This window comes from Amblyomma americanum, chromosome 8 (genome assembly GCF_052857255.1).
Source record: "Amblyomma americanum isolate KBUSLIRL-KWMA chromosome 8, ASM5285725v1, whole genome shotgun sequence".
Taxonomy (NCBI): Eukaryota; Metazoa; Arthropoda; class Arachnida; order Ixodida; family Ixodidae; genus Amblyomma; species Amblyomma americanum.
The window spans coordinates 25,410,737-25,432,008 of NC_135504.1; the positions used below are offsets into that span (position 1 = coordinate 25,410,737).

The window sequence follows — 21,272 nt, forward strand, 5'->3', positions numbered from 1 at the left end:
AACCGCGCCGTAAGGTAAGGGATAAAGGAGGGAGTGAAAGAAGAAAGGAAGAAACAGGGGGCGTAGTGGAGGGCTCCGGAATAATTTCGACCACCTGGGGATCTTTAACGTGCACTAACATCGCACAGCACACGGGCGCCTTAGCGTGTTGCCTCCATAAAAACGCAGCCGCCGCGGTCGGGTTCGAACCCGGGGAGCTGGCCCGCGTCATTTCCAAAAAGTTTTCTATAATAAATTGGCCCTCGGCCGATTTTGGCCAAAATCGATGTCCAGCCATAATTGAGCGTGCCCGAGACGACGGCGACCTCCAAATCTGGGCCAGGCCATTGACAAAATGCTATCGCTCGACCTTTGGGTATAACACTGGTTAAACCCTGCCTAACTTTCTCTCTCTCTCTCTCTCTCTCTCTTGTGACACGCAATAATTTGTGTGTTAACTCGTTGAGGAGAGCAGCAAGTTATGCACCGATTGTTCCTCGTGAGTAACATAGAGAACCGTTTCTGGCCGCGTTGCGCAGACGTGAACGAATGCCAGACCGGCCGCCACAACTGCCACGTGCACGCCGAGTGTGTCAACCTCAACGGTGGCTTCGCCTGCCGCTGCCAGCCGGGATACAGCGGGGATGGCGCCAACTGCCAACGTGAGCACTTTACACTGCATCCCTCTTTTGATGAAGTCGCGCGGCACAGATCGCCATCAGCTGGACGAAGTCCGTGTTGTGTTGGGTTTTATGGCACAAAGGCAACTGACGCCATCATGCGCCAAGAACAAGGCAGAGGAAAAGTCTTTTGTTGAATATTATAGAAATGTAAAAAATCATCCTTGGTGTAGATGCGCTCAAAACTGGACGAAGTCCTCTGCAGGAGAACGACCGCCGTCAGTGGTACCCAACTAGCCGTGTTTTGCCGCAGTCACGCAGCCACTCTTTCGAGCCTAGCCACCCTGCCTAAGCCTTAGCAGGACACGTCTATGCTTCTGTTCTCTCTGGTTCCACCCTACTTACAGTCCGTGTCTTACGCAAACCTGTTCAGTTCCCTCGCCTTGATTTCACTCAAAATATAAACAGCTCGCATTTGTTCGCTGGTCCGCGGTGCTATCTTCCTTTTTACAGCGACAGCTGTTAACAGCTCGCTTCGCAGCTCTGTGGCGTCGGTGTAGCACCGCGCCATGCTGATTGGTCGACATGAAGTGAAGTCACGTGCGACGTCACTGCGAAGCGGCACGCTGAGCGGTCCGAACATAGTAACGTCACGAGTGACAGCAGTAGTGACATTAAGTGTACTCTAGCAGAGAAGGCAAAGGATAATGAACAAACAGTACTGTTCAACGTCGTTACAACGAAGCTGAAAGGGGCCCGAAGGGAGTGATTACTTCGTTACAGCCGTAACTTCGTTATAGCCCATGATGACTGAAATTCCAAGGGGAATCGTCATTCATTAACTATATCCACTATTCTGTTAAAAACGGCTTCGTTATAACGAGATTCGACTTTGTTATATTTACCACTGCAAATATCTGTCCCCGAATTAAAGCTTTGAATTTGTTTTAAATGTCTTTTTCTTTCTGTCCATCGATCGCAGCGCTGTCCTCAGTTTCGCCAGAGTTTGGTAGTCCAATAATAATAATAATAATAATTGATTTTTGTGGAAAGGAAATGGCGCAGTATCTGTCTCACATGTCGGCGAACACCTGAACCGCGCCGTAAGAGAAGGGATAAAGGAGGGAGTGAAAGAAGGAAGAAAGAAAGCGGCGCCGTAGTGGAGGGCTCCGGAATAATTTCGACCACCTGGGGTTCTTTAACGTGCACTGACATCGCACGGCACACGGGAGCCTTCGCGTTTTGCCTCTATAGAAACGCAGCCGCCGCGGTCGGGTTCAAGCCCGGGTACTCCGGATCAGTAGCCGAGCACGCTAACCACTCAGCCACCCCAACGTATTCTTTTTCAGGGCTGCCGGAGGCGACGTGTGCGTCCTTGCGCTGCGACCCGGCGGCCGAGTGCGTGCAGCCCACCCCCCGGCACCCGCCCCAGTGCCGATGCCCTGTGGGCTACACGGGCGACGGCACCACATGCGTGCCCGAGGCCACCGACTGCCGCCAGATGCCGCTCATGTGCCACGTGAACGCGCAGTGCCAGTACGATGCCCGCACCAGGACCTACGGGTGCAGGTACACGGCTGCTATCACTCTAAACAGAAAGGAGTAAAAAGGGAGTAAAACTGTCCTCTAGATCACACCCTTCAATGAGAGGGAGTGCCCTCGAGGAGAGTTTACTCCCTTTTACTCCCATGTAGGCGTATTTTTGTTATACTGCGATTCTCGGTGGTTGCGCAACCATCATGACCGTTATTAAGCGTTTGTATAGCCGACACGAGAGCTCCTTTAAAGAAACACTGCGGACTATTCCTTTGACGAAGAAAGGCAGTGTTTTTCTGGACTTGTGTCCGACTATAGCTTGTAAATGCTTCGTTTTGCGACCAATCCGCGTGTTTTCGTTACAAAGCGTCAATACAGAGACAAAGGCCAAGTTATGTTTGTCTTAAATGTGCCGCGTTAACTTCCATTCTGCTCGTTTAGAGGAGCCGCAGAAAGTCGGGACAGAGTAACGCCAACGAGTGGTCTGCGCGCAGGTGCCCGGTCGGGTGGCGCGGTGACGGCACCTTCTGCGTGGAGCAGTCGTGCCTGGAGGCGGATGACTGCCACGAAGACGCGCAGTGCGTGTACGACCGCCACGTGGACTCGCACTACTGTGCCTGCAACCCGGGCTTCTCCGGCGACGGCTACGCGTGCTACCCGCAAGGCGGAGGAGCTGGGCGCGGCTGCAACTCGCACTCAGAGTGCCACCCGCGGGCGCAGTGCGTCTTCAACGCATCCGTAGGCCATTACCGGTGCCGCTGCGTTCCGGGATTCCGCGGTGACGGCTACGACTGCGTCCAGAGCCGTGAGTCTTGCCCGTTGCGGGGGGTGCTGTGTCTGGGACGATTTTACACCATGGCATAACAGCTGTGTTTTACCGGTAGTCACCTACGGAACAGAAACGTGGAGGCTAACGAAAAGGGTTCAGCTTAAGTTAAGGACAGCACAGCGAGCCATGGAAAGGAAAATGATAGCTGCAACGTTAAGGGACGGGAAGAGGGCAGAGTGGGTCAGGGGAAAAAACGCGAGTTAAGGACATCCTAGCCCAAATCAAAAAGAAATGAAGTTCGACAAAACCAGTTGTTGTGTCCCTTCATCTCTGTCCCGTCTGTCGCGCTGTTACCCCAGCAGCACACCTAATCCGCCCAATATTGGAAATGAATGGTTTCACTCTAATCCTTTGCAGGACCAACATTTGCCAATAGGTTTCCAATATTGGTCCGATTCGGTATGCTGCTGCATGGGGTATGGATCAAGGAGAAATGAGCTTGGGCGGAGCATGTAATGCAAAGGCAAGATAACCGATGGTCGTTAAGGGTAACGGACTGGATTCCAAGAGAAGACAAGCGTAGCAGGGGACAAGACAAGCGTAGCGTAGCGTAGGTGGGCGAAATGCCCACGGTTTGCAACCGAAACAAATTAGCCCTTCAAAACTTGCGAAGTTTTAGCAGTTACGACGGTGGTTTTAACCGAGGTTTCAGCCTCATCTACATGCTGACCTCCAGACCTCCGGTGTTGCGTTTAAAAGCGTCCTCCCGCTGATGTGGCCACGGGTGTTTCGCAGAGTCCGGGTGCGAGACGTCGCAGGACTGCGCGCCCGTGGGAGGCGCGTGCGTGGTCAGCGCGGACGGGCGCCGGGCGTGCCGCTGCATGGATGGCTTCGAGGGCGACGGCCAGCGGTGCCAGCCCGTGGACGAGTGCTCCACACCCGACCAGTGCGACCCGCACGCGCAGTGCGGCTACGACGGCCAGCGCTACCGGTGCCAGTGCGGCCAGGGCTACGAAGGAGACGGCAAGACGTGCAGGCCAATAGGAGGAGGAGAAGACGCGCTGCCGTGCAACGTGGCCCACAACTGCGGCCCGTACGCCCAGTGCGTGTACGACCCGTCGGCCCGGTCGCACCGCTGCGTCTGCGAGCCGGGCACTGACGGGGACGGTTACGTGTGTCGGCCTGCGGCCGTCAGGCCACTCTCGTGCCTCGACGACCCATCCCTGTGCTCCAGGAACGCCGACTGTGTCGCCCGCAACGCCCAGGGACTTGGGTGAGGCATTACATGAGAATTTGTCACAGCGCGAACAACACGGGGACAACGAGAGAAAACGATCACGAAGGGACCAGCGCTGTGTTTCCAACTGACAGTTTATTGAAAAAAAAAACTGAGGCTTAAGTAAACTGAGGGTGCGAATCGTGCCATCCGTGATGGCTGTTGGTATGGCCTTTGACTTGTTGGCCTGAGTGCTTTGGCCCACGACCTGTTGGCTTGCGATGTCCAGCATTCTGGGGCAAAATTCTCGAACAATGGAACATTGTAAGGTACTGTTACAGAAATATTCAAGATAATGGTCCATTCTTCGGGTGTGCGGCGAAATCTTGCTTTTAAAGTTTTTCCATGGCTCGCATGGAGCAGTAGAGACTGCCATAGAAAACCAACGGGGAAAGCCTTCGGTGACCGTAAAAACGCTAATATATTATTAATTATTAATTGGTTTTGGGGGCAAAGGAAATGGCGCAGAATCTGTCTCATATATCGTTGGACACCTGAACCGCGCCGTAAGGGAAGGGTAAAGGAGGGAGTGAAAGAAGAAAGGAAGAGAGAGGTGCCGTAGTGGAGGGCTCCGGAATAATTTCGACCACCTGGGGATCTTTAACGTGCACTGACATCGCACAGCACACGGGCGCCTTAGCGTTTTTCCTCCATAAAAACGCGGCCGCCGCGGTCGGGTTCGAACCCGGGAAGTCCGGATCAGTAGTCGAGCGCCCTAACCACTGAGCCACCGCGAAAAAAATGCAAGGCGGTTGACAGGAGATAGATCTGCGCTTATATTGATTGTTATCTAATGCGTTCATAAACTCTTTCCCCGTTCAGAAATGTTTTTGTCCAGAACTGTTTGGTATGTGTGGGCCTAACCGTTCTAAACCATTCTATAGGTAAACACACGAACCAGGGCGCAGGTTCTTTAGTGACTCACAAAACACGCGTGCTTGTTCAGAAGGTCGGACAAAGCGGAGGCCCCGACACTTTTTCTGGCTTTAAGCGCAGCGGTGCACCGATGTTTGAGTTGTATCGCCCTAAGCAACAAAGGCGATCGGACGTCTGCCTTTGAAGTCTGTCGGTGATGCGGGCAAAATGTTGAACAGTGCGGAAAGGCGGGCACACTCACTTCTCAGGCGACACTAGCGAATAATTTCGCACACACTTCCACATGTGCAAACACATTTTTAATCACATTTTTCTGTACCAATTAGTGTCATAGCTTCTGCATTATTTTATTTTATTTTTTTTTCCTTGTCCTCTCTTTTGTTTCTTGAATTTTTTGTAATCTGGGGAGCTGGGAACTAGTCAAGCTGAATTTTCAGCTTTTTTTCCCGCACTCCCTCACTTCATGAGTGAAATAAAGAATTTATTTATTTATTTATTCCCACGCTCCTAGCGAGGTCGATTAACAATCGTTAATTTCTTTAACTGATATGTTTCGGGAGAGATGGGTGCGGCAGCTACCAGTTCATCAAAAATCAATTGCAGTATAAAATATAACTGCGCATCAGGAATGGGAAAATAGCTAGCAGAGGTACGGAGCAACGACACTCGAGCACACCTGCCTGCCGCTTTTTCTCAGACTCCGCTCCCTCAAGTTGCACTGTGTGGTCGCTTCGCAGGCTATCTCACGTGTGCCAGTGCCAGCCAGGCTTCACGGGCGACGGCAAGACGTGCGCGCCGGCACCCCGGGCGTCTGGCGAGGAGTACCTGCTGTTCGGCCAGGGCATGTCCATCCTGCAGATGCCCCTCAACCCGACCAAGAGCAACCCGGGCAAGCTGCTGCTCATGGAGCAGCACCAGACGGTGGTGGGCATCACGGCGGACTGCTTCGAGGAGCGCATCTACTGGACGGACGCCGCGTCAGGCGCCGTGCGGCGCGCCTACTACAACGGCTCGTCGCCCGAGGTGTTCCGCACCGGCCTGCGGTCGCCCGAAGGCATCGCCCTGGACTGGGCCTCACGCAACGTCTTCTGGACCGACTCGATGGACGACACTGTCGAGGTGGCCTCCCTGGACGGCGCCTACCACCACGTCATCGTCAGCACGGGGCTCGTCAACCCTAGGGGTATTGCTGTACACCCGGCGCTAGGGCGACTGTACTGGACCGACTGGGACCGGCAGTCTCCGCGCATCGAGTCGTGCCACATGGACGGCTCGGGCCGCATGGTGCTGGTCCAGGGTGGTGGCCTGGAGACGCCTAACATGCTGGCCATCGACCTGGAGCACAACGACCTGTGCTGGACGGACGCCGGGCGACGCACCATCGAGTGCGTCAACCTCAACGGCCAGGGTCGGCGTACCGTCTTCACGCCAGCGCAGTACCCCTTCGGGCTTGCTCTGGCCGCGGGACGGGTTTACTGGACCGACTGGAGCATGTGAGTATCGATTTTAGGCCAATTTTCTTCGAACGCTTCCCGCGGTTTTTACTTGGCTCACTTGGCGAAATTCCTGCAGCGCCTGCATTCGCTTCGAGTATCTCTTGCTTTCTCTTGCAGCCCGTTCATCCACATGGTTGACAGAAACGGTGGCACAGCCGAGCCCTTCAAGCTGCCGCTGGGCGGGAACGGAAAACTCTATGGCATCACCGCAGTCTCCGAGCGCTGCCCACAGCGTGAGTCCTGTTGCGCTGTACTTGTGCCAGTCTCGTCTCCTTCCAGAGGCCGAGCAGCTGTGATTACGGCCGATAGTTGAGATGGTGGTGTTGCGACGCGTTTAATAAATAGCCTTTATGTCGGGTGCTTAACAGGCCCTGGGCTAAGGCGACAACGGTGCGTTGCAGGTTCAGGCTCGGGAGGCGAACTGAAAAATGTCTTGCAATGCTTTTATGCTGTGTTCTGTTTGATTATATCTGTATTTCCCACTCCTGCCGAAGGCCTGATATGAAGGCTGGCAGCATGTTCGAAATAAATAATAGGCCACGGTATAGGGGTGCGGGGAAATGATTGGCGGGAGAGAGGCAGTGTGTTGGGAAGAGTGACCTAACCTAACCTAACCTAACCTAACCGAGTTCCATCACCGCTCTTGTCGCCGAGACTGCGTGTCAGGCGAAATGCAAAATTATGAAAGCTAGTGGAGTAATTCAAAATATGACGCTTACGCCCTGAGCGTAAGTCTTGAAGTTCAGAGATCGAACGTATATGCGTTGCGGTTTTGAAACTCTTTGCACTTTTCACCGCCTCCTTATCTCCTCCATGGTACTGGTAAGGTGCCTCCTCGGTGTAATATTGCCACCGCACCTTTTCTCTTGACTAACAAGCCCTACAAAGACGTGAAAAAGCTAGGGCATCCAACATGCGTTTCGACGCGTCTCAGCCCCCCACTATGGCATCTGTGGTAAAGGCGATGATGGTGTTGAAACGCGAAAAGCACAGTGGATGTCTTTTACATCTTGGCGCCTACGAAAAGCGAATGCAGCGGCCAGGATTTCATCCTCCGTCCACGGAATCAGCAGTTGAACGCCATAACCACTGAGCCAGAGCGGCGGGTAGGGACGAATAAGGTTCTGGAATGAGCGCACAGTTACAAGTGGGAAACATGCAGTCCCTTGGCGTGGGCACGGTTTACTACTATTAAGAGGGCTTACCGTCTTCTAAAATTAATTGACTCTGATCCGGACTCCAGATGGTGACAGCAGCAGTTGACGACTACTGAAGCGCAAAACTTCATTACGCTAGGCAAAGCAGTCGTTGCGTAGGCTGGAGAATGACCTCGAACGACCTTCAGCCCAACCACGTTAGCCGTGTGCGACCACATGTGGTACAGTTATGGTGTCGGACTCTTGACTTTTGTCCTTGACCCATGACATTTAGTTCACCTTTGGGCTCTAACCTTTGACACTGGGTGACCTTTGGGTTGGCCTTCGACCTTAAGGACATCCGATGGGGTGATGTGAAGCCACGTGATGTAATCCGATGGGGGTGTCGTAAGAATATGTGATACCACGTCCCAGCCACGTGGTCGTGTGGGTATATATAGAACGGCTGTCACGAGCGTGTAGCGGAGCTGCCATGGACGAGCCTCAGACGCTTAGCAAGCGTCCTTTCTTTTCGCTGAATTACCAGGGTTAGCCAAGTTAAGCCATTGCCAATTTTTGCGAGGACTGTACGCGGCGACGTAGATGTGCCAGATCACAAATCTGTGCGTCGAGTTCTCCCGCTTGATTAACATCCAAGTGTCGCTATGGTGGAGCAATTTCGGCAGTATAATCGCAGGGCTAATTCCACCAGTAGTTTGCAACAACGTCCTCGCCATAACCCCATGGACCGCCCTTCCCCGTGTGCAGTGGCCAACGCCTGCAGCCACCTGAACGGCGGCTGCCGACACCTGTGCCTGCCCAGTGGACAGTGGGGCCGAACATGCCACTGCGGAGGCAACAGCACCGCCTGCAACGAGGTCAGCGCCTGAGCGCCCACCATGGACTTGTCTGCCATACGGACAAGTGTGATGACCTTGAGGAAAACCAAAGAACCAGCGAATGGACGCTGCCACTTAAGCCGTGTCGAATGCCACTCGCGCAGCATTCGTGCCGCGAAGGTGAAGAAAGTGAAATGCTCCGTCATCTCGTTCTTTTTTGTCTGTTGCGTGTTTAGCGTTCGCGGGGAACAAAAAGGAAACTAGAGCTGAATCAAGGTCACTATAATATAAGGATTCTCTCCCAATCCGACTTCTTCACAAGGGTGCTGTGCGAATGCGCGCGTCTTTTCCTCCAGCTCCACTGGTTGAAAACAAAACAAAACCGCCAGTTCCTATTGCGCGCGCGCGGTTCATGTTAGTGACAGGCGCATGCGATAGATGGCGGCAGCTGTCCAGCACACACTTGCCACTTCGCAGGCGCAGCTGGCTTCTCGTGGAACCAGATGGCGCTTGCGTCTCGCACGAACGTTTATTTTGAACCAGTAGCAGACGAATTTTCGCCGCTACACAGAGGGCGCTGCATCTTGTGAAAAAGGCGGATTTCATTCCATTTTTGAAATTTCCCGTCATTCGCCATTGGCTGCTTCGTTGTCACGTTTTGGGCTTCAGCCAATAGCGAAGTACGAACGTGTCGGGGCGTGACATCTCTTCAGCATATGGTTAAGGGCGGGAAATTAAAAAAAAAATCGAGTGAAATTGGTTTCAGCATGGTTGTAATTTTCTTCCAGCATTTGCATACAGGGAAATTATTCTATGTCACTGACTCAAGTGGAAAAGCTCGCACGTTGGTTTCTTCTATTTCTCTTCTCTCTTTTCCTCTCAACAAAAGGCGTTAGTCGTGTGCATGTGCCGCGTCGTTAGCACGAATTCCACCGTCCATCCGCGCACAAATCCCCGCCGTGTCCGCGAGGGTCTAGTACGACGCAGTGATCGCTGGTGTTGTGACTTGAAATGGCGACGTGGGGTCATGGCTTTCGCTCGACGAAGCTGCCGAGAGAGCTTAAAAATAATCCGGAGCACCTTCCTCGCATGTTCTCCTCATTCGCCGCTTCTTCGGGACTGCTCCTCTGGCGTCTTCGTCGATGCCCCCCCCCCCCCCCCCCGGCGTTTTCCAGCTTTGTTTAGGCTTACTTCTCGCGATCCTTCATCTCTCACTGGGAGGAGGTGTCACTACACTTTGAAGTTCAACAAAGAAGTCCCTTTCTCCTACTTTTGGCCAGGGAGCTTCTGCGACACTTTGTACCATTTTATTTATTGAAGTCCAGCGAAATTCCGGCTTCCTCTACTCATTTTCCTACCTGGACGGGTTTTTCTCTTTGTTTCGTCACGGCCGAAGTAGTACACGAGGCATCAAACAGAGGGCACTGGAAAGCATACTATACAGTGCTATTGCTGTCGAATCACTGAGCGAAGCCACGGAGACCGCATGTAGTTTTTCTCCGCTTTTTTTTTATCCAGTAGTTTGGCGTAAGAGAGCTGAACTGGGCCTGCATTCTGAAATAAACAGCGTTCGTGTTGCTCCCTGTGTCGCTTTACCCAGTTTCGAGCTGTCCTCTGCCTTCCACATCTCTGGAAGAGCTACTTTACGAAGCGCACATTCTGGTTGTGTCCTATATCGCTGTCTGTTCCCTCCTTCCTGTCTCCTAACGGCCCTGACGTTGTTCGCCTCTTCCACACGACGCTTCGCGTATTCGTAATGCGACAAGCATGCACCAGATGGCGCAACAATCGCCAGCCCGACGCTTTCCTCCTCTCGCCGGACGCTTCCATCCCGTTCACTCTCAGTTGAGCGTGCGCTGACATCTCGGGGGCAGAAATCACCGCACTCACTATTCACTGACGCTGTTCTCGCACAAACCGTTCGTCCTTTGTCTAGAGGAGGCACCATTTTCATCGGACAGCTTTAGTTCTGGGCTAAACGGAACAAGCCTTAAACACCGGCCTGTACTACGCTTCGGACGTGGAGTGCTTCGTTAGATCGGCGAGGCGCGCTTTTAATAAAAACACTGATGCCATTTGCGGCTGCCGTGCTCTGGAGGATCACCGCTGCGGAGAAAGCCGTAAGCCCTCAAGTTATTTAGCATATACGTGCGTCGCAGGTTACACTTCTTCGCGTCTTTCTGATCGTTTCTTTGCAACAAATAAAATGCGCCCTCATTGTTGTGAGCACGGAGAAAGATTTCTTCTCCTTATACTGAAGGTTGTTCTCAAGTTTCGCGCGTGAAGAATAAAGGAGGGAAGGGGTATCAAGAGGATGCTTCTTGAAAGTGTGGAATGAAGTGTGACGATGGCTGAATCCGTGAAAGTTTCTGCGCAGTTTGTTGGGTTGGCCTCGGCGCGAAGGAAATAAAATTGTCTCACCATCTGAATGCTGTGTTGAAATCCTCAGTGTAGTCAATTACTGCTCACAAAAGAACTTCTCAGTACAACTTATCCTTATGTTTGATCCTTCCGGAAGTTACCCCCGGCCCCGCGGCTTCAGTCATGTGGCTGCACTTCCTTTGTCTTGTTTTTACTTCTGATCATTCATAATGATCGTTCATAAAAGCAACTGTCGCTCAGGTCATAAAAAGCAGGATACATATCGTAAGAACTCCATGCCGTATATATTCGAACAATAAACCGAGTGTATGTATAATCGGCGTATTAACCAAGTTTCTTGAGCCTAACATATTGCGCTTAGAACAGCCGTAAAGAAATGCCTAACTTCGTTAGCTTCCAAATGTGCGATATGTTGCCGTAGTCTATCCGTAAAGCTTCGTCAAATACGACAAAAAATAGATCGACAGCGGCCCTGCAGCACTCACTTGAGCTCCTTGAGGAGGAGATTAAGTGTCCCCTCCAATTTTCCTTTCCATAGCTTGCTGCGCTACATGTCTTTAAGTTGGATCATTTTCGTTACCCTCCACATTCCTGCCCTGCCAGAGTTTCCGCTGCCCCTCTCAGAGCTGCACCTGCCTCTGGTTTCTTTAGCACGATGCGATAAATGCCAGAAAGGAAAGTTCCCGGGTTCGAACCCGACCGCGGCGGCTGCGTTTTTATGGAGGAAAAACGCTAAGGCGCCCGTGTGCTGTGCGATGTCAGTGCACGTTAAAGATCCCCAGGAGGTCGAAATTATTCCGGAGCCCTCCACTACGGCACCACTTTCTTCCTTTCTTCTTTCACTCCCTCCTTTATTCCTTCCCTTACGGCGTGGTTCAGGTGTCCAACGATATATGAGACAGATACTGCGCCATTTCCTTTCCCCCAAAAACCAATTATTATTATTATCATTTCCCTTCCCTCAAAACCGACCAACCACTGCCGTACAGGAGGCGTCATGACCGACTACAGCTAAGATGGCGGCGTGGTCTCTTCAGGTAAGAGCTCGCACGCGCAGTGCGTTTTGCGAAATCGGCCTATTAGGGACAATAGGTGGCACTGCACACTATAAACAAGAAATAATCCCCATTTATAAAGTGGCGCGACGTTTCTGTGCCGGAAATGCTGCCCCCCCCCCCCCCCCCCTCCTCCTCTCTTTCAACGACACGGGCGTCGGTATACGAAGGCCACAAATGACGCGTTCTGCACACGGATTCGTGTTCGCTTTAGTTCCACGGAGTCGAAACATGTTTGCGGATTTCCGTTGCGCTAAATAGGGGAAACGCGTTTTTTTTATTTATATCAATTTGGTTACGCTGCGGGCTTTTGCTCTTGCCCAAGCAGGATTCGCTTCATTTAAGCATATACAAAATGAAAAAGCACACAACGCGAGAAGTGAACGCACAGGAAAAAACACTGTTCAGAAAAGAAGATTGAACATTATGAGGCGTTAAAAGGCAACAACATTCATCTCGCACATGTTACGAATGAAACTGAATGACAAAATAACTTTTTTTGCAAAGTAACAGAATGAACTAAGCGTGGGTTCATGGCTGTTTTTCGTGGAAACCACCTGGCGGTGATGAAGCCGTCTTATTTTTTAAAGGAGTGAACATCAAACTAAACCAAGCCAAACCGAAGGCACGAGCATCTCGAAGGCTGAGAACTGCATTATGACCGCCTATACGTTGTTTGTTGACATTCCAGCTCATGAAGCAGGCTGGCTTAAACGTTGTAGTGAATTAACCCTAAGTGTCAGCGATGATACCGCAATTTAATCATGTCTCACGTGGCCTAACCAATTCTTATATGTCACAGCCACCGTTCCATTGATGAAACAGACAGAAACAGCATCGAGGAGAAATTCAATTCTTAATTTCTTAGTGCTCTTAGCGGAATGCCATGTAATGATCAACGTGTTCAACGGTGTAAAGCCCCAACTCGATGGACGCATCCTACGCGTACCGGCGGAGCGCCTACGCGTACGGGCATACGCTGGATCCTGTCTGCGCATGCGCAAAGCGCGACGAGCATGCAGGCGCGAGCGGGGCGCAGATATCTGTACTAGGGTGCCTCAATGCCAGCGCCGCCGCTCCACGGGTGGAGACAACTAAAGCAACGTCGCCATATTGAATCAGAGCTTGCCTCTCCCATGTTCCGCGAAATGCTCGACTGATAGCCCAGTGTAGCTCTCGCTGCAAAAGGCCGTTCAAGTTAAAGCACTTTGAAGCGCGCCGAGAGCATGAACGGCGCCGTTACGAACGCTAGCGCCGCTGATCCCGTGTGATTCAATATGGCGGCGCCGCAGATGTCTCCACCCCGGCGCTGGCATTGAGGCACCCTAAAGCTCCAACTCGATGGACACATCCTAGGCGTACGGCTAGGGTCCCTAGAAATACTTGCAAGTATTTTTAGGGACCCTACTACTACTCAGCCGTATCTGTTGCATTCCGGAAGCCTGGGCAACCCCTTGACGACCCACAAAAATGTTGACAGCTGTACATGGTTAGGCTTCTTTAAAGGGACACTGAGGAGAAATTGAAGTTGGCTTGTATCGATAGAATACCAGCTCCTGATCACAAAAAACGCCGCTCTTACTGAAAACAAAGCTCTTGCAAGGTAGAAAATAGCAAGAACCAAAACACAGGTATCGCCGCCACAGGCCAATCTCGCAAGTACAAGCGTGGTGACGCCATAGGGCAAGAGCCGCCACCTTGGAGGAATTTTCCTTCCTACATGTAGCGCGAATCTCTGAGGCTGACAAAGGTAGGTTGCGCGGTTCAGTATTGAAGTAAGTTTTGTTTTAAAACCAAAAGTGCACTTTTATCACACAAGGAAGGTAGGCAAAAGACAACCTGAATGTTGGAAGCAAAGAAAACCTATGCTTGGCGGCGCCACAGGCGGCCAGGAGAGTTTCGATTTGTTCTGGCGCTTCGCGTCTATGAGCTTTGCGTGCCCCGTGGTTTTGTTTTTGACGCGCCTCTATTTACAAGCGCCGAACAGCAGAGGAACTCCAAGTGCCGCTTCAAGTGCTAGTTAAACTTTGAAGGAGCCTGGATGAAAAGCGATTATGGCACGATGGTCGGTGATCGTACAAGGCAGCACTTGTGTATTCGCACGCTCGCCCGGCGAAACATTCCCGGCTGTGCCAGTCAATTTCAAACTACTTAACGGAAATCGTTTATCAGGGACGGGGAACAAGGTACAAGGCAGTTCAGAAAAATTGCTGATGGCCTAGCTCTGTTAGGCCAGAATATACCTAGCGAAAGCGCGGAGATTTCTGAATCAGAAGAGTGCATTCACTAGATGCGCCTTTATTGACGGCTGTCGTGGCGGAGAGGTAGCGTTTCCGCCTCAAACGCCGAAGGCCCATGTTCTATTCCGAACCTCGGTACAGGAGTTCTTCTTTCTTTTTATTCAGTGAGTGGGTGGGGGGTTTCAGTGGCTCCCATAGATGTCGCCGCCGAATACGTTGGTTAGCGTTTAAGCGCAGGCTCTGTTAAGGCGCGTTTATGCTGCGGCGAGGCGCGCGCGCGCGCGCGCGCTGCACGGCGAAGTTACGTCGGTCAAAGCGAGACCCTCTATACTCCAACTGCGCTTGACCGCCGACGCGTTCGGCGGCTTCGGCGCACTCTGACCGCACTGGCGGGGAGACTTGGAGCATGTCTCTATTTCGCGCCGAGTGCGCCAGCCGCCGGCGGCCCGGCCAGACTGATTCGGCTCCGCGGCGAGGTGCACGTTTTGACGTAATTCAATAGCTTCGGCAGTTGGGCGGAGCTGTTCTGTTCGAGTTCGTCTAATTTAATCCATTCACAGGACATATCTGAAGGTACATGCAAGTGGGCGAGAGAGCCCGATACAGTGGACCCGTTGGATCTAGCGGAAGCCGTTGAAGCGTCGTGCGCCGGCTTTAGTTTCAAGCCGCCAACTTTAAACCCGACCGCCATTGAACACCCATCCGTTTTTTGTGGAAAAAAAATAAATAAATAACCTGGCCCTTGCAAGCGTGGGAGACCTCGACGCCGCCTGCTGCGCCGTGACACCGCACCGTTCAAGGAATAACAATCCGTTGGCCCAAAAGCCCCGGCCAGCCTCCGATGGGCTCAAGGCGCCAACCTTGTCCTGGCCCCTCGCGACTCCCCGCACTGGTGTTATGACATTTAGTTAGCAACGGCTGCTCACTGAGGAAGGGGGAAACGACCCGCCGGCGCCTAACCTAACCGCGCTCCTTCAAAAGCATAAAGCATCGCTCGCTCTGTGGGGCGGAGGTCGCTGAAATGCAGACAGTAGTCTTTACGAAACTACGTCGCCGGGTTCGAGAACGGGATCCATCGTAACGCTGGCAAGACGCCGGTGCAAACGTAAACGAAGCGACGGTAGCGACCCCCGATAGGTGCCTTCAACGTGCGGTGGCGGTAGCTTTCATTTCGGCAGCTGCTAGACCGCACCGCTAGCCGCCAGAAATCATGGAGTCTCCGTTTACGTCACGTTCCTCGTCACTCCGTCCTGTGGCGTCAAAAGAGTTCTCCGTGTCGTCATAAGAGTTCTCGAGTTTGAATCGGAGCGGCGGGAAAAGCTTTTTCAACTTCGAATCCAAATTTCTTTGAAATAAATGCATCTTTCGCTCTCGGACCAGCGGCAACAAAGCCATGAAATACCGAACTATCAGATTTTGCTAACAAAAAAAAAATTGACAGGGTTCTCCTCAGTGTCCCTTTAAGACGGGTTATGCCAATGACAGCCCGGAGGAAACGAGGACATCTGCTGCAAGAAGGAGAGGCAGGGACGGCACGGGTTCCTTTGTTGGCGACGCGCTGATCACATTGCAACCACTTCCAAGCCCACTGGTGCGGCCTTCTTGGAACATGAGACTAGTTCACGGAAAGGTCAGCGAGTTCCCGGGGGGGGGGGGGGGGGGGGGAGCGGTCTGTGAGACAGACGACTGAGGGGCAGCTCCATCCACGTCCGCGCTAGGTGAGTTGAGAGGGGAGTCGAGTGATGACTCGTAACTACTGTCACAGTCGCATATCTTTTTCCCCCAGTATTGATAGGGCATCGACTTGGGCGCGTCCTCCTCACTTTCAGATTCGCTTTCCCCAGAACTAGATGGCTGTGGTGGGTTGTTAAGAAACACGCGCTTGTTTAGGGGCTCCCCTTCTCACGTGCCTTTGCGGCGACTCAAGTACAGCCACGCGTTTTTCCAAGAAAAGTGGAAGAACCGGTACTGGCAGTTGGGTCAGGTTCGTCGGTGGCTCCAATTGTCCGACTGACGTGTATAGACGTCGGAACTTGACAAAGAAACATCTGCAGACTGCGTCCCCCCCCCCCCCCCCCCCCTGCCAGTCGCCCCCCCGGCCCAGCGGCAACTGAAGCGACAGCAGTTCAATTTTTTTCAAGGAAAGTGAAGGTGGCAGCCTCCAGCCCAGGGAGAAAGCTTTTCTGGGCAAGTGGTGTAGCCGGTGCATTTTGCCCATGAGATATGTTGACAGGCTGCATTCTACAAGAAAACAAAAGGGCCTCCGCCCACTCCTCACCCGCCTGCCTCTTCAAGAGCCTATATAATCCGCCCCAGCTCGCCTGGAAGATTCACGGCAGTTTTCTCTTCAACGTGGCGCAGACCTCACCGCCAGCCTACACAGCACATGGTCCTACGTCGCTCAGGAGTGCTTCCTTGGACATCTTGACCTCGGTTACAACCAGGCTTGGGGAAAACTACACGACCGCATCTCGAAAGGAGCCCTGGAATACTTTTTACGCGTGGTACGTGAGCGACGATCTTTGCTTTTTTTTTGTTTGCTCGCTTGTTCCGTGTTGCATCGTACGTCGCCGCTTTCACGTTCTCCACACCTAAATCTGTGTCCACTCAGCGCCCAGTAGAGCAACTATAATCTCGCTTCCATTTGTTTTTGTTTTCGTTGCGAGTGCCTTTTAGAAGCGAGGGCCTTTTTTCAACCTAGTTGCGACTGGGCAGAGCGTTTGAGTACAGCGCGCCAAGCAATGAAAACTAAAAGTAGACAGTAGGTAATAGCCTTTGTCTTAAGTCCTTGCGTCCGCCAGGCTTCTCTGCAAACGTGGCCAGCTTTGCTGAAGCATGCTGAGAAAACCCTGCCGTGTCGATCATGGGCTTAATCCGCCAGTAATCGCAGTACGCGCCAGACAGCAGGGAACAGAAGGGAGATACTCCGTTTATCGCTGCCACGTTGTTTATCTCGGCTTTAACGGTATCTGTTCTTTGTATGTATCGACCTGTCTGGCTTTCGCCCGCGCATATTCATCCGTTGAATAAATTGATACGAATCCAGAACGAGGTCAAGTCAAGCGCATGCAGCGTTAACTGACTCAGGGTCAGTGTGAGTTTCCTGTGTCCTCCAGTGGACGTAGTTAAGATGGCGATACGAACTGAACAAGACTTCTCATCGTATGCGCAGAGCTGCCTTCCTAGGGCCTCTAAGGGTTGCAGTTCCTCTCTGCGGACCGTCGACCAGCCATTTTGGACTTTGAGGGCAGATATTTCACACAGATCAAGGCCAGTAACCAAGTGAGTGATGCTCAAATGTCGGGCGCGGCCGAGAGCCTCGCCTGTTCTGGTTCCGACCCCTACCGCGTGCACGAGCTTCTCGCAGTGCCTTCCGGTTGCATCGTTCGCCTTCCGTCCTTCTGCAGTCGCCGACTCGTGGCTACGGATATAAATAGGATCTCTGTTTTCGGGTAACGCACGATTCTACCCCCTATTCTTGCCCGTCCAAAATTGATTTCTTAAAAATCGGGTTCAACCCGATCTCTAGCCGAGAATAGCCCTTTTAGAGAACGCACGTTTTCCTGCAGCAAGCTGTAAACACTGTACGCATAACATATTATATATTTTTCTTCGTCCAGAGGAATTTTTTTCAGTCTGCTGCTCATCTTAAAAATTAGCTGCGGTTCAAACCGGCTGCACAAAGTAAGAACGTTATTTGAGCTGTGAAATTCGTATAATATAAAGATAAGTTCGTAAAATACGTTCTAAAAACGAGATGCCAAAACTCGGGAATTGTCCAGACGTATCGTTATGCGTCATTGTATGAAGCGGTGTAGTAATTCAACGCCTATAGCAAATTCTGATAGTAAAACCGAACCCGAAATGTGGAACTGTTCTCTGAATAACTGGATTTCAACCCGAATTTTACCTGAAAAATATCGCCCAGTCCCCCCCCCCCCCCTTCTTCCCTCGTTTATGTTCAATAGCTAATAAATCAAATGGTAGTGATCGGGTTCAAATAATTGCGTGGTTATTCCACATTAGGAGGGTGTTTATGAGCGGCATAGATGAGAACAAAAAAAAAAGGGGGGGGGGGGCTGAATCGTTTTCATCATGCGTTCCTTTGATGATTTTTCGCCGAAATAATGGCGGCCAAATCTGTTTTCCGTAGAGATGTTTCCACTTGTCGCGCGTGACCCTTTGAGCGGATCTATGGCCTGTAAGTTGTATGGCAGCATAGTGTACACTGCACCAACCCCGACAAAAAAATTCGGAGACATCCAGATCTCTCATGTGTTGGCATGTCACAACATTAGCAGCTATTGACGCCTTTACCGGAAGTGACATCACTGCCCTCCAGCCAATGGGCTATTTTGAAAAAAAAATGAAAATGGGTTTTTCGCTAAAGCGAATGGCGCAGTATCTGTCTCACATCTTGGCGGAGACCTGTGCCTCGCCTTAAGAAAAGGGATAAAGGAGGAACTGAGAGAAGAAAGGGAGAAATAAGTGCCATAGCTGAGAATTTTGACCTCCTGGGGATCTTTAACGTGTACTGACATCGCTCAGCACACGGACGCCTTTGCGTGTCGCCTCCTTCGAAACGCGGCCGCCGCGGTTGGGTTCGAACCAGGGTACTCCGGCTCAGTAGCTGGGCGCCCTAACCACTGAGCCACCGCCAAACGTGAGACTCTTCCATGCCAGTTTCATGACCGGCGATGTATTCTGGTCCCACTGGGTGTCTATAATTAAGAAAGTATAATTCTTTGTATTAGGCGTGCACTGGGAACACCCACACAGTGCCCTCTGGCGGCGTACTGCCTGGTCACACCCTGAATATGTACACACCGTTTGATGTACACGCGGAACCTCCTGCAACGCGTCCCATAATGGCCGATTCAAACGACGGTCCGTTCGCCCGCGGCCCGCGCATCACGTGCTCATGCGCCACTAAAAACTGGCCTGCGATCCGATGACGTCAAGCGGATGCGATGGACCAAATAGCAGACGACGCGCTGGGTGTACCACTGTTGCCAGATTATTTTACAGCGTTTGGCAATGCTGGTCAAACTGGTTTTTTCCTCCAAACCTGCGATTGTGTGCTGCAGGTGAGGCCCTTCGTCCAATTCCTCAATGGCCTGTGGGCCGTCTTGCTAGCCGAGTCGATCACTTGTCAAAACAGCGCGCCAGCTCAACGCCACTCAGCGAAATAATAATAATAATAATAATAATAATAATAATTGGTTTTTGGGGAAAGGAAATGGCGCAGTATCTGTGTCATATATCTTTGGAAACCTGAACCGCGCCGTAAGGGAACGGATAAAGGAGGGAGTGAAAGAAGAAAGGAAGAGAGAGGTGCCGTAGTGGAGGGCTCCGGAATAATTTCGACCACCTGGGGATCTTTAACGTGCACTGACATCGCACAGCACACGGGCGCCTTAGCGTTTTTCCTCCATAAAGACGCAGCCGCCGCGGTCGGGTTCGAACCCGGGAACTCCGGATCAGTAGTCGAGCGCCCTAACCACTGAGCCACCGCGGCGGGGCCAGCGAAATGCGGCAGCCGAAATACTGGCTAGAGCGGTGGTTGCCAGAGCTGGCGCTCGAATCTTCGCGGGCCGCCGCTAATTCCCGCGAGGGGAGAGGCACTTGAACCTCCTTGGTCGTCCAGTCCGCGGAACGACAGCACGCCTCTCGATTTGGCGACGCACCAACACGTGATGCACGGGCCACGGGGAACGGCCAGTCGTGTCAATCAGCCATAATGGGCAAATCGCACAATTAGCTACAGCTCAAATATCTTGCGCACACAACTAAAAGCTTAAGTGAAGCGTTACGAATGGATATGAACAATCTATAACTTCCAAATAAAATGCCAAGGTTAAGTTATAACGAAAGTATTATCGTCATGAACTCTCTCTCGTTTCTTTTTTCTTTTTTCCACTGGTCTCTGGTTCCTGCAGTGAAGAGGACAAGGGCCAACTCGCGGATGTATCGCGTGTTTCCAAAATTATCCCGGTGCTTAAAAAGCCAGGCGAAGGGTTGGTCTTAGACAACATTCGACCAATTTCATTGACATCGAATCTGGTGAAATTGGTTGAACGCGTGCTGTATGGACGAATCATGCCCATTATTACTGAAAAGAGACTACTTAACCCCTGTCAGATTGGTTTCAAGCCTGGGTGCTCTATATGGTGTGCGCATACTGACCTCGAAAGCCGTGTCCGACTAGCGCGCCGGCGTCGACAGTATGCTGCGCTGGTAACTCTTGACATCTCGAAAGCATATGACAGTGTCGAACATGGGCCTCTGATGTACAGACTACGTGCTCTGGGCTTGCCAAGTTATTTTTTGGAATGGGTGTCAGCTTTCCTGGCTGACAGAGAATTTTATTGTTGTCAACGCGGAGTTTCTACAAGGAAATTTCATCAATCTAGAGGTGTGCCTCAAGGTGCAGTTCTCTGCCCTGTTCTATTCAACCTCTTACTCAGTTCGATTCCGACTTCCCCTGACGTGACTACGTACGTCTATGCAGACGATATAGCTTTCTTTGCTGCTGCGAGTGATTTACATTCTGTGTATATGGTTTTACAGTCATATTTAAATTCCCTTGACCGATGGTTATCTGAATTACACTTAAGTCTTAATGTAAACAAGTGCGCTTTATTACCTTTTCCGGTTACTCAACAGGTACACATTTCATTGTCTTATCGTCATCATGTCATTCCTCAGGTATGTTCCCTAAAGTATCTCGGGGTAACTTATGACTCCTCTCTCTCTCTTGGCGGTCACATATAGATCAGGTTGCTGCGAAAGGGATTCGGGCGGTAGGCCTTCTGCGAAGGATGAGTAGCCCTCGCTGCGGTATGCGCAGACATGCTCTTCTGCTGATTTACAAAATGTATATCCGGCCAATCTTGGAATTCAGTTGCGTTTTGTTTTCTGGAGCAGCTGCATACAAACTGTGCCCACTTCTGCTCTTAGAGCGAGAAGCTCTGCGCCTGTGTTTGGGTCTCCCTAAATACGTGGCAAACAATGTTTTGTATCTGGAAGCGCGGGTGCCGTCTCTTACTGCAAGGTTTCGCCTTTTGA

At 51.7% G+C, this 21,272-nt stretch overlaps 2 protein-coding genes across 3 annotated transcripts in view; both read left to right on the top strand.

Annotated features, from left to right (window-relative positions):
* The window catches only part of LOC144101161 (nidogen-like), a 37,813-nt gene extending 29,020 nt beyond the window's left edge, over window positions 1–8,793 (top strand). For both annotated transcript variants that reach the window (XM_077634206.1, XM_077634207.1), the window contains 7 exons: window positions 519–641; window positions 1,949–2,168; window positions 2,630–2,940; window positions 3,700–4,177; window positions 5,794–6,549; window positions 6,670–6,785; window positions 8,457–8,793. In XM_077634206.1, coding sequence (XP_077490332.1) covers window positions 519–641; window positions 1,949–2,168; window positions 2,630–2,940; window positions 3,700–4,177; window positions 5,794–6,549; window positions 6,670–6,785; window positions 8,457–8,578 — 2,126 coding nt within the window. In that variant the 3' untranslated portion in view covers window positions 8,579–8,793. The remainder of the gene's footprint in view (window positions 1–518; window positions 642–1,948; window positions 2,169–2,629; window positions 2,941–3,699; window positions 4,178–5,793; window positions 6,550–6,669; window positions 6,786–8,456) is intronic.
* An 8,578-nt stretch (window positions 8,794–17,371) lies between these two features.
* The window catches only part of LOC144100156 (uncharacterized), an 18,901-nt gene continuing 15,000 nt past the window's right edge, over window positions 17,372–21,272 (top strand). The window contains exon 1 of the mRNA XM_077633181.1: window positions 17,372–17,486. The gene's annotated coding sequence lies outside the window, so the exon portion shown is untranslated. The remainder of the gene's footprint in view (window positions 17,487–21,272) is intronic.